This window comes from Triturus cristatus, chromosome 9 (assembly GCF_964204655.1).
Source record: "Triturus cristatus chromosome 9, aTriCri1.1, whole genome shotgun sequence".
NCBI classification, from domain to species: Eukaryota; Metazoa; Chordata; class Amphibia; order Caudata; family Salamandridae; genus Triturus; species Triturus cristatus.
The window spans coordinates 234,194,574-234,207,372 of record NC_140592.1 but is presented as its reverse complement, the minus strand read 5'-3'; the positions used below and the strand labels follow the sequence as shown (position 1 = coordinate 234,207,372).

General features: G+C 44.0%; 1 protein-coding gene across 2 annotated transcripts in view; it reads left to right on the top strand.

Moving 5' to 3' along the window:
• FBLN2 (fibulin 2) overlaps positions 1-12,799 on the top strand; it is a 630,642-nt gene that overhangs the window by 251,484 nt on the left and 366,359 nt on the right. For both annotated transcript variants that reach the window (XM_085624813.1, XM_085624812.1), the window contains exon 3: positions 9,858-9,969. In XM_085624813.1, coding sequence (XP_085480939.1) covers positions 9,858-9,969 — 112 coding nt within the window. The remainder of the gene's footprint in view (positions 1-9,857; positions 9,970-12,799) is intronic.

Genomic DNA, 12,799 nt, shown 5'->3' with positions numbered 1-12,799 from the left:
CCCTGGGGGATGGGGTCCCGGGGACAAAATTGGTCCGGGTAGGGAAGCTGTGCGGCCCCCTCCTTTTTCAAAGAAAAGAAAAAATAGGAAAAGGCCCCTGGGGATGGGGTCCCTGGGGATAGGAGCACCGGAGCCGAAATTGGCCCAGGAGTAGGTCTGCGCACCCCCTCCCCTTCATTTAAAGAACAAAGAAAAACAAAATGATTGCCCCAGGGGATGGGGTTCCCGGGGCTGAAATTGGCCTAGGAAGAGGGGCCCATGCGGCCCCTTGAGGGCCTCAGGACTAAATTGGACTTCATCCCCCAACCAGTGGTGCGCCAGGAGGCACGTTTGCAAAGTGGTGGAAAAAGGGGACATAGCCTCAGAAGACTTCCCAGCAATCTCGCTGTGTGGAACTTACTGGAGGTAACAGGAGGGGTGATTGTCCCCCAAGGACCCTCTGAAGCCAAAGGGACTTCATCCATCAGCCAGCAGTGCGCCAGGAGGCACATTTACAGAGTGGTGGAGAAAGGGAGTGTGGCCTCCAAAGACCTCTTAGCAATCCCGCTGTGTGGGCCTTACTGGAGGTAACAGGAGGGTTCTTGGTCCCTAAGGACCCTCTGGAACCAAGGAGACTTCATCTCTCCACCATCAGTGCAGAGTGCATGTTTAGCAGCTCCATCTGCGTTAAAGCAATGCCGTTGACCACAGGAGACGTGGAGCTGGAAGGGACTTCTGGGCCTTCAGGCTCCCCCGTGGTCCCCATCATTGTTGAGTGGGTGCCCCGTGTGGGACCAGTTAGCAGGGTATGCCCAGTCGTCTGTCCCATACTCAGTTTGCCACTGGATTCAAGCTAACCTGACTGATGAGGGCTGTTAGCCTGAAACCGGTCCCAAAATGCTTGCTTCCGGTCCAGGGAAGACATGACTTGGCAGTTTGGGCTGGGCTGTTCCCATGAGGCACAGGGTCAAGACAGATTTGCATATAGCAGTGTCTGAACTGGGGTGGTGAAGTGAGCTAAAGAATGATGATGAATTCAACCCAGATCTGTGACTGGGGGTGAGTGTCTGAAAAGTTTCAGCGCTCCATCCATCATCTCCTTGTGTTTGCTGTGTGGGACCAGGGCACCCACAATTGAGTCTGGGGGGGGGTCCCAGGGGATGGAGTCCCTGGGGTCATAATAGGCCCAGGGAGGGGGGCCACGCAGCAGCCAACACAGCCACTCACTCACCCATACAAGCAATCACTCACACACCTACCCAATCACTTATATACCCATTCACACATCCATACAATCACTCACACATCCGCTCTCTCACCCATATAGCCATTCACACAGTAACTCTCCAATACAGCCACTCACAGACCAACTCACTTAACCAAACACCCAAAGAGCCACTCACTCACCCATACAGCCAATTACATACCCAGTCACTCACTCACACAGCCATTTGGAGACCCACTCCCTCACCCATATAGTCACTACACACACAGTTACCCCACCCATGGAGTCAATCACACCACCACTCACTCATCCATACAGCCATTGACACACCAATTCACTAACCAATACAGCCACTCACAAAGCATCTCACTCACCCACACAGATACTCACACACCCACTTATACACCCATGCAGCCACTCACACACCCATACACACAAGGATACATACAGTCACACAGCCACTCACATAATATGTTAGAAGTAGTATCACTCAGTAGTAGTGTCCCTACTATACTAATTTAACTTTTGTAGTAGGTTAGTATATATGTTTAACACCCATAAACTCTTACAAACTCTTACACTCATTCAATGTCATCAGTGATGTCATTTGAGATGTCATGAGTGATGTCACTGACCATGTCATGGGTGATGTAGTATGTGAGGTTGTAAGCAGTGCATTGCAGGGCCGTAAGTTATAGTTAGCTCAGGTAACTATAACTGCTGAATTTCACTGGTTTTCTACAAGTAAAATCGGAGCTTAACTATACCATCCCTGTAACCTTTGTTTTTTCTGTGAATTTCTAAGTTTAAAAAAAAAATTATATTCCCAAATATAATGACCTTTGGTTTTTTAAGTGTGTATATATAAAACAATACCATTCAGGCATAGAGTGCCACATAAATTATGCAAGAAAGAGCTAGAGATCTTGGATAGTTCACAAGTTTAGGTGGAGAGCAGCTCTTGTATAGAGCACCCTACAACACCAGCAACACTGAATTTGCTCACCTCAAATGTCTGCTTTTGTGTTAAAGTTTTTAAGCGTAGAATTAGCACATTGCCATCCATGCTGAGATAGAAAGGGACAACGTTTTTTGCCATTCCTACAGCAAAGTCTTCAAGCGTAGGATTAGTACAGTGCCATCCATGTTGAGCTGTTAAATGACAAAATCCTTTTACCACTCCAGGCACAGTATTACAGTTTTGATTGGTAAAATACTACCCAAGCCAACCTTAAATGAATAAAAGCAGCCCCTGACATGTGTTTCGCTATCGTTATAGCTCTTCAGAGAGGTTTAGCTTTGTTCAGACACAAGGGAGCACCCAGAATAAGTCAAAAGAATACCCTTTGAGGCCCTCAGAAACGCATGCTCACACTCACAGACCCACTCAGACACTCACACACCCAGTCGAAAACCCAATTAGAGACTCCTGCACACACTCACAGACCTACTCAGACACTCAAACACCCACTCAGAAACTCACACACCCACTCACAGACCCACTCAGACACTCACACTCTCACTCATGGACCCACTCAGACACTCACATAGCCACTCACAGACCAACTCAGACACTCACGTACCCACTCACAGACCCAATCAGTGACTCATGCACACCCTCACAGACCCACCTATAGACTCATGCACCCACTCACACATCCACTTAGGGGCTCATGCACCCACTCACAGACCTACTTAGACACTCATGCACCCACTCACAGACCCACTCATATACTTATGTACCCACTCACAGACTCACCCTGACACTCACACAGCCACTCACAGACCCTCTTAGACACTCATGTACTCACTCACAGCCCCACAGAGACACTCAAACACCCACTCATTAACTCACTCAGACACTCTCACACACACTCAAAGGCCCAGAGACACTCAAAAACCACCCACCCACAGACCGACAGAGACACTCACACACCTAGTCACACACCTACACAGCCACTCATGGACCCACAGAAGCTCACAGACCTACAGAGAAACTCACACTCCCAGTCACAGGCACTCTCACAACCACTCATAGGCCCACCAAGACACAAACATCCACTCACAGACCCACAGAGACACTCACACACCCAGTCACACACCCAGTCACAAACACACTCACAGACATTCAGAGACACTCACATACCCACTCACAGACCCACACAGGAACTCACACACCCACGCACAGATCCACATGTATAGTCATACAATCACTCATAAACTCATACAAGTGAAAGCTGAATGTGCTGGTTTGTATTTAATGCATGCGTTTGGTTTGTGGATCCACAGAGTCGATAAATGTTTTTGAAAAAGGTTTTAAAAAGAAGAAGAACCAGTGTTTGGGAAAAAGGGTGGCTCTAAAAAGAGCCTTTGTATATATGGTGTGTAGATTATAACTACACGTAAAATAGGATGCAGTCTTTCAAGTTGTTGAGTAAGATCCTGATACCCTTCTTTGTAAAATGAACTCCATAATTTCTATATATACTGTCCATGTCTCAGCTTTAATTATTTTGGTACATGTAGCCCATGTTGTGTTCTCTAAGGAATGCAGAAACTGTTCACAAGTTTCCTGGATTTCTCTTTCTGTGGACAGAATTCAGTTGACCTCTTTCACTTCTGCCTTTGGCAAATGTTGGAGAACACCAAGGCAGTGTGAGGGAAAAGGGCCATTAATTGACCAAAGGTATCCGTCATTAGGATTTCCGGTCCTACCTTAGTCAGTGTGCCTAGGCCATTGCCACAACAGTACACAATCATGAGGTCTGGATGTTGGGAATCGACATTGCTTTCAACCTAAATCAGCAATTGTGGTCACTTTAATCCTCTCTAGCCTACCCAAGGACAAAGTAATGCATACGCCGACACACCTAGGCAAACACTCATGCTTACACTAACACACACAGACACACACTGATGCATATACTGATGCTTCCAGGCAGACACTGGTGCATACACTGACTCACCCAGGCACACACTGATGCACATACCGACTCGACCAGGCACACACTGATACATACCCTAACACAGCCTGGCACACAGTCATCCATACACTAACAGAGCCAGGTAGACACTGATGCATACACTAACATATTTAGAGATACACTGAAGCATACACTTACAGAGCCAGGCATACACTTATACATACACTGACACAGCTAGGCATATACTGACACAGCCAGGCACCTACTGATGCATATGCTGCTACACTCAGAAACTCATTTACAGCATATATACACACATTATCGTCATAGCATACCTGTATTTTAGTCCTGACCCCCTAATTGGGACTGAACCAAAGCACCCTGCCTGTATCATGCTACTCCCCGCCACTCTCCCGGAGGAGCATGGCTCTCACAGGTACGTGTAAGGGTCTGGTGTTGGAAAGGGAGGGGGAGGATGGACACACATTGAATAGTGCAGCCTGAAGCAATCGTCTCACATCAGAGATTCAAAATAGATGAGAGCTAAATTTGTTTGCGTTTGTATTCCCCTTATGCTGGACATACTACCCACGCACTCACCCCGTATTTTTGTGCTGACTTTTCAAGGATGTTGACTTTGTGACTGGCCCCTGGTGAAAAGCTTTCTGGTACCTGAACCCCATGAGATGTGCTGGCTTCATTTGATTTTATTTTGGGACCCTCTTTTGCACTTTTGGTGGTGTCTGCAGAGGGTATGAAAAGGCGCAGACATTTTAAGGTAATTCTGACCCTGAGCTGCACATAGCAGGCCTGGGAACAGGACGGTTGTCACTGCGCTATAGAAGGTTGGGGGTATATGGAAAAAGGCAGGTCATAAGGTTTGCAACTCACTTGCAAGAATTGGGTGGTTAAGGCCATGCGAAGGGCGTCACTGTACTTCCAAGAAGTGAGACCACACTCAAGTATGGGATGCCTTGGACTGCTTATGGGTAGAATTTCACAATATGTAAGGCTTCTGATAGACCTATCTCCAGGTGGTTGTGCAGAGACCCTTTAGAAGAACTTTGAGGTGCTAATGAGTGAGACTGTATTCTGGACTGATACGCCAGTGACGCCCCTTCAATTCTTCACGTTGGTTATGAATGAGAGCACACTGTGTCATGAGACTCCAACAAAGTTCTAGGATTCGTCATAGTGGCTAAGGGTTAGAGTGTAACACTGAGAGTAGTTATGGGTAAAACTATTCTATGGCGCGAGACTCAATTGAACTCCATTGAATTCTTTATAGTGGCTAAGGGTGAGTGTATTATGGAGAGTAGTTAGGGGTGAGACTGTGCTATGGAGCAATACTTCCTTGATTTCTTCCTAGGTGCTATAGGCAAAAGTGTACCATGGCGAGTATTTAGGGGTGAGAGTGTACTATGGAGTGAGACTTGATTTAACCTAGGATTTTTTGGGTGATGTTTATGGGGTGGGGAGTTGGAAAAAACTTTTCTGGCGAGTCCTGAAATTTACCCTCCATGGCAGTCTTTGCTTTCACTTTGACAGTCTCTTGCACCTTACTTGGGTTTGGGAGTCAATCCGCTGCAGAGAGCTCTTAGTGTGGACAAAGACTAGAATGCCTACGAAGAAGAGCTGGAATGATAGCTCAGTGGGTTGTGGATCGCAGCAGAGTTCCGGCTAAAACCTGTAGGCCGCGACCTCCAACAGGGCCCACTCAGCCTTTCATCTTTATGATTTTGGCACGAGTCTCTTGAAGCAACAATATATATTAATCATTTGGCACTGCAGTCTGGAGTGCTGGTATAGTTGTTAGCAGGGATTGACAGGTGCTGCATTATAGGGCTTCTCAGTGCCGTGGTGCCCCGCCGTTGGGTTGGCGGCAGAAGTCAAGGCGCATATAGTAGTGTGTGAGCTGTTGCCAGTCAGCCTCTGCCACTCTAGCCCACCATTGATCTTGAGGGACTCCGCGAGTCAGGGCAGTGGGGACTCTGAGAGTTCACGGGGTTTCCAAACAGTGTAAACAGAGGAAATGACTCAGAATGCCAAGGCTCCTGTTGGAAGTACAGCACAATTTCAAGGTCACAGGTTTGATACCCAGAAAACTGGACCAGGCCTTTATAAAAGAATATCATGCATGAGGTGTTTTTATTATAATAAGTATGTATGTGCTTGTTCATATCCATGTATCGGATTTCAAAGTGCCCCTTGGCTCACTGCACAAAAGCTGGGCAACTTAATAGCATGTGATTGCAGGCTTAGGCTCTCAGAAGGGTACCTCAGCTAAGCTGTTGTTTTTAGGAAACCAGACACTAGTTTATTTGTTGATTCTGGGTGGGAAGGAGGAGAAGGCCTTCTCTTTTCACATTAAACAGAGTCCTGCAGTCTGTGGTCTGAACTTAAAAAGGTGCATTTGAGAAAATTTAAAAGTCTCTTTTGAAAGCTTTCTTTGGCTGCATCATTATATTATAGAAGTGCACAAGTAACAGCAATCTAGCATTTCACTACATATCAGGGGGTATCAAGATTTCTGTGCCCTTCAGTTAGATGAAAGTAAGTTTCTTAGGCTGTAGCTGGGGTTGTCCCAAAGTTCACCAGCATTTGCTGTACATGAGGAACATGGCCTCAAATATATCTCGGATATTGTCAAACTCAGGCCCATATCATGTTGGCTCTCAATATTGTATCATAGTGAGCAACTCTTAATAGGCTGATTATCCAGGATTGTCTTTCTTTAGCCAACTCTAAAGCAATTTTCTGGTTGTGTAGTTATGTTACATCCAGTCTGCATTGACAACCTTGGGCTGCCCCAACCTTTTGACGCAACCTGAGGAAATTGTTAAGCTGACTACCTGTGGGTCAAACATAATTTTCTATCACTTCTCAGGAAGGACCAGGAATTGTACAAACCAGCTGTCCGAGTGCACTTTTTAATAAAAACGGTTAGTTACATTGAACCTTACCTGACGTGGGTTAATTATGTCCACCATTTTCAGCTTTTATTCAGGTTTAGGTTGAATTCCGTTCTCCCACTGATAGGTTTTCCTAAAGTTTGGGCAGCAGACAGCTCTTCAGGTCCTTGTGAGTGTAATAAAAATTAATCTCAGTCCATGATACATGTCATAATGTTCTGTACCCTATACACTCTTTCAAGGAAAATGTTTTGGTTCCCATTCTGAGATAGGCTCAGTTTCAACAAGTAAGGTCAGCAATTGTGTTCCTCTCTATGTTGGGAGAGATGCGCACCAGTGTAAACATGGGTAATTTTTTAAGCTGTGTTGTTAAGATTCGAGGGGCTTGGCCTTAACTGTCTGCATTAATTGATTGTATTTTTAATTTCCCGCCCCCTTCAGCTCCATATATTGACTCCACTTTCTTTTAACCGTGTTTGTTTTATCACAGAAGCTCTATGGACTCTGTTTAATATATTTTATCTATTTGTGATTGGACTTGTATGTTTCATGAGTTTTTATCTGTTTTATATCTTTTATGGCTATTTATTTAACCGAATAAAGAGACTTTACTACTACTACTTCTTGTTAACATCAACTGCTCCCATTTTTGTGACCATTTTAGGACATACTTTTTTCTTTCTTTTGCAGCATTCTATACAACGCTTGTGCTTTTACCAGCTCCAGCTCCTCCAATTCGTGCTCATGCCCCGTCCACAGATCATCCCCTCCCCCTTCACTGTTTTTCCTATTGTTGCTGCTTTTCATTTCCTCCACCTTCTCCCTACCATCTCTGCTTGCTCCCTTGCACCTCCCGGTTCTTGCCCCATCCACAAATCACCCCCTCCCCAACCATGTCACTGCTTTAAACCTCAAATGTAGTCTGTTTCCTTCTAGTGAGTGGTGGTGTTCTATCTTTTAATGTCCTGTTAGTGTATATCTGAGATGCTGATTGGAGCATGTGTGCACAGCTTCTATTACTTGGCACATGTGTAGTCTCTTTTTATTCTCTGCTCGTGTGGGTACTAGGTGTGTGCATGTTTACACCATATGTGGTCATTTGGCAATGGTGTTTATTAGCTGGAAAATCAGACCTCAAGTGAATCAGGCACAGGGCCGGACTGGGAACCAAAACCAACCATGGCAAAGTGCTTAGCTAGCCCCCCTGGGGGATTGGGGGACGGGCGAGTTGTTTCGGCCGATTTTGTTACAGGGGCCGATATTGCAGCTATGCTGCAAAAACAGCCCTGTAACAAAAACGGCCCCCCAGGGGCCCAAAACCAGACCCCACGCTGGTGGCTCACCGGGCAAACACCCGGTGCCTGCTGCGGCCAGTCCAGCCCTGATCAGGCATGCATTATCACAGGGGCTGAAATTAAAATAAAAGTGGGCATTCTGCAAATACGAATGTAGGATTAAAGTTCTGCTGTTCCTGGAGTTCTGCTATTCCTAGTAGGCCTGCATTCTAGCATTCACATCCATGCATAATGAGTTGCAAACTGAATCCTGACTAAGGAATTGCCAATGGTAGTTTAGTGCTGCAACTCATTTCTACATCAGTCAAAGCACAAAACTAAGGTTGGGTTGCAAACAGCAGCAACTCCCTTGTATATCGGACGACCTAGGTGGTCAACTTGTGTGAACTAACATGCTAGTCTTAGCAGTAACACTGTAGCTCAGCATGGTTTATTAAATACATTGTTAATTATTAACAATATATGCTATGGAAGCTCAACCAGCAAGTTACATTTTGTGTAACCTATACAACTGGGAAATAATAATAATAATGATAATAATAATTCTTATTGTTAGTTGTAGTAGTAGTAGTGCTAGTACTGGTAAACTTGCTGCTAAACTTTGGAACTCCCTCCCTGTCCAGATCCGGCGGCTTGACTGTCTTCTATCTTTCCGGATGACAATTAAAACTCACCTTTTCCCTACGATCTAGCCGTAGCTTCCACAGTTCACTGCCGCAAGCGCCGGGATGCCTCTTCACTGAAGCAGCTGTGTGCTATAGAAATATACCTAACATAACATAACATAACATAACATAGTTGTAGTAGTGGTAGTAATGGCAGTTGTATTTCAGAAAGGTGTGTTGAATGCATGACTCTTAATCCTAGAAAGGTGTAGTTGACTAACAATAATAAACAACAAAGATTTGGCACAAGCGGGATAATAAAAAGAAATCAGTGCCAAAATTGGTTTATATTATTGAGTGTATTTGGCAAAATCTGCAGAGGACATACACTTACTGTTGAATGCATGTTTCTGTGCAACAGTCAATCTACATACTAGATCATTCGCGCATAGCTCTATAACTTCATCCAGTTAATAAAAACATGTCTCGCTCTTGGAAAGAGGCCATAGCAAAGGAAAATTCCAGGCTTAGTAGGCAAAAATGGGAGAGGGTAGAAGGTGAGATCACTCTCCCAAGACAGGCAGTCAATCAAGAGTCAACATTTTTCAACTTTCCAAATATCTCTTTTAAATACTGCACACTGACTAACTAAAAAACATTCTTTAATATGGTATAATGGATCATCCAATGTCTTTGCCCTGGCAGTATGTGAGGCGCACAACTCCAAAGAAGCCGCTCAACTGTAGGCGTTTGTGGATCTGTCACCTGGGCATCGTAGTTTATATTTTAAGAGACACGCACCAAATTTTGCGACAGGCCTCCTTTTGCATTACACCCCTGAAATGGTCATAGGTTGTGCTTTGCTTGCATGGAAATTAAAGATACCACCTTCATGTTTGTATATGTTTTGTTTTTAGGCCCAACAAAAGATGTGATTGACACTTGCTGTGCAGCAGGGCAGCAGTGGGCGATTGATAATGGTGAATGCATTGGCATCCCTCTGAAGGAAACTGACAGTGCTGTTTGCAGGTATGTCAACTTAATTCTTTGAATAGCATGTCAACTGAAATTGTAATTTAACTTCAAACTACAATGTCTACATTTTCTTATTAACTCTTGAATGTTAGTGTCAGAAGAGCTGGAAATAGCTCTTGATTGAAAACAGTGTGTCTATTCCCACTTCTCACCTCTACTTGGTTGTCGCATTCTATCCCTAAAATATTATACCTCAAAAGCATGCCCACAGGTGGGTGGATCGGGGATGGTGTGAAACCTCAATTTCATGACACAGTGTGTCCCAAGATAAGGTACACAATCCGCATATCAAAAATACAGTCAATTTAGAAAAGACTGACAATAAGTGAGTTCTAGGGAGAAATGTGAAAACATATGAAAGTTTATTTAAAAAAATCAAAGGGTACAATACAGGATATTAAATGCAGAAGCAGTTGGGTTACATATAAATCAATTGTCATAAAGCCCACCAGTAAAGAAAAGTGACACAATGAGAGGAAATGCTAAGTCCCAAATGTGCAGCAAAGTCAGTAAGAAATCAGACTGCATCTCTAGTGCACCCAAAAGATTCTGGCCCACCCTAAATTCTGGGGGTTTATAGATTACATTTCACCATAGAACATCATTGAAAGTGCAGAAAAATTGTGGTGAGAGCAAAGAAATTCATTTTGAACAAATCAGAACACTGGCTTTAGAAAGGGCATACTGCCTTACCATGAGCCTCTGGGGGAGCCCTTGTGCAATGAGGAGGTAAGCATTTGCCCCCTCAAACACTAGTAAGCACCGCATCCTTAGGCGAAGAATAGGATGGAAGAAGCACCCCACTTGTATTTGGTAAATGTAGGTGAGGGAGTGGGACACCACAATATCTTTCAATGTACTTGGCAGATCTAAGACATTCCCCTGCCTGGTCCCGAGGCAAAGCAAAATGAACCCACCTGCCCTTGAGCACATCAGGAGGGTGGGCACTAAATGAATCCCTCTCTGGCAACAAGGAAGACCAGCCTACAATAGGGTGGGGTGCTAGTAACCACTGCTGGTTCTGCCCAGGGGGTGAGGGTGAAGTCCTTTTTTGTTTTAGTGTACATCTTCCTCAGCCTGAATTACAGTTTGTAGAGAAAGTTGTATTTGTGTCCACCCACTTATGTATCATGCAGCATAAGGCTTACCACTGTGCTGCTTTTTTTGTTCATATTCCAGTTTGTGGGCATGAGGAAAGAGGGAGAATTGAGTGTCTACTGTACATGTGTGGACACTATTTTCTATTCTTTGTTTGATGGGTTGTTAATGTTTTTATTGCAACAAATTTACAAAATATAGAGTAGTGGTGCATTTGCATTAGAATCTCGCATTTTTACCTTGTACCTCTGAAACAGTTGTAATAAATATTCACCAAACTAGAACAAGCAACATATGATGGAAAGGTTTCTGTGCCATTAAAATTTGTGAACTTTCATCCAGAGGTTACAGACTGCTGCATCCCAGATTTTAGCAATGGGAAAATCCTTGTTAAATTTCTAAATGTGACATTTTTGGAACCCTCGTATAGCTTTTGTACCACTTGACCAATTTTTACTAACTTTGGTGCATACTTTCGACATAGTTGCATTACAAAAAAGTGTTGTGTGGGCTTTGAAGGGTTAATCAGTTGTATACCTTAAAGGTTCATTGACACACTATTTGCTGACTAAAAATTTAACAAGGTTTCACAGAACCAGATTAAAAAGAGCAATCTGGCTGGATACTTGTGGCTACCAGTATGCAATGCGGGTCTTAGATCCCGAAATGTGGAAAAAGATACAGGGGGTCTAAGGAGGCAGGCAGAGCTTTCCCTGACCTCAGGGTGGGGGTATAATGTGGGCAAAGTGGTCCATCCAGGTTTGAACAAACTGTGATTTCTAGGTGAGGTCTGCAGGCAAAACTTTGGTGAGGCCCTCCTTGAACCCAGGGTCCTGGGACATGAAAAAAACATGCAACTACACAGCCCAGCCCCTAGAGCTGTGCAGTTCTTTGGTTACAGGGCGTAAACCCTGATGTACACATCCCCTGGTCAACTGGTGTTAACGGTACACCGGGTTGCATTCACTTAAAATCATTGCTAAGTGTAAGCAATGTTTTCATTTGCTCATAAGATATTAACATAGGTTTAAAATAGCTCAGAAATTTCATGAAAAAAATCCTGTTACTTAGGGTATGAAACAAAAACTAAAGAGCACTATAATTGGCCAGTTATGGTTAGATAAGCAAATGAACACTCTTCCCCTCACAAATTCCCTGGTCGTGACTTAACACATGGTGTCACAGTTGATATCCCAAATTACATCATCAATGGCATCATTAGTGACAAGAGACTTCAAGAATAGGGTTGAAGCCCAAAGCAGCTGTAGACTTTAAAAAGTCATGACTGTACAAATCAACGAGTTTAGAAAGTCACTTTGACTTAATATTCTTCCAACTTAAACAAATACCTTTTAATTGCCATAGAGGATTTCTACTAGCTGGAGTTTTTGCACTTCAGTGTACCAAAGCCAAGGGAGCTTTGCAGCTCCATGTATAACTGAGATCTAAAATCCCCTTATACCCCTTTATGTTTGGCTTTAGCTTTATTCTGATCCAGAAGATGAGAGACCTTAGAAATAATGCAGTGAAGTCAATGTAAGTATACAGACCAAACCAGAGCCATAGATTGAAAAGTGAAATATCAAAGATGTTCTTTGCATTGGCGAGGGGTTTGCCACCCATGCCACAGCCCTGCAATATCAAACGCAAATTCAGTGAACTCAGTTCGGTATAGCTTAATCAGAGCAGAGGTAGTTCTACCTCAAAATGTGCAATTGCTATGCAC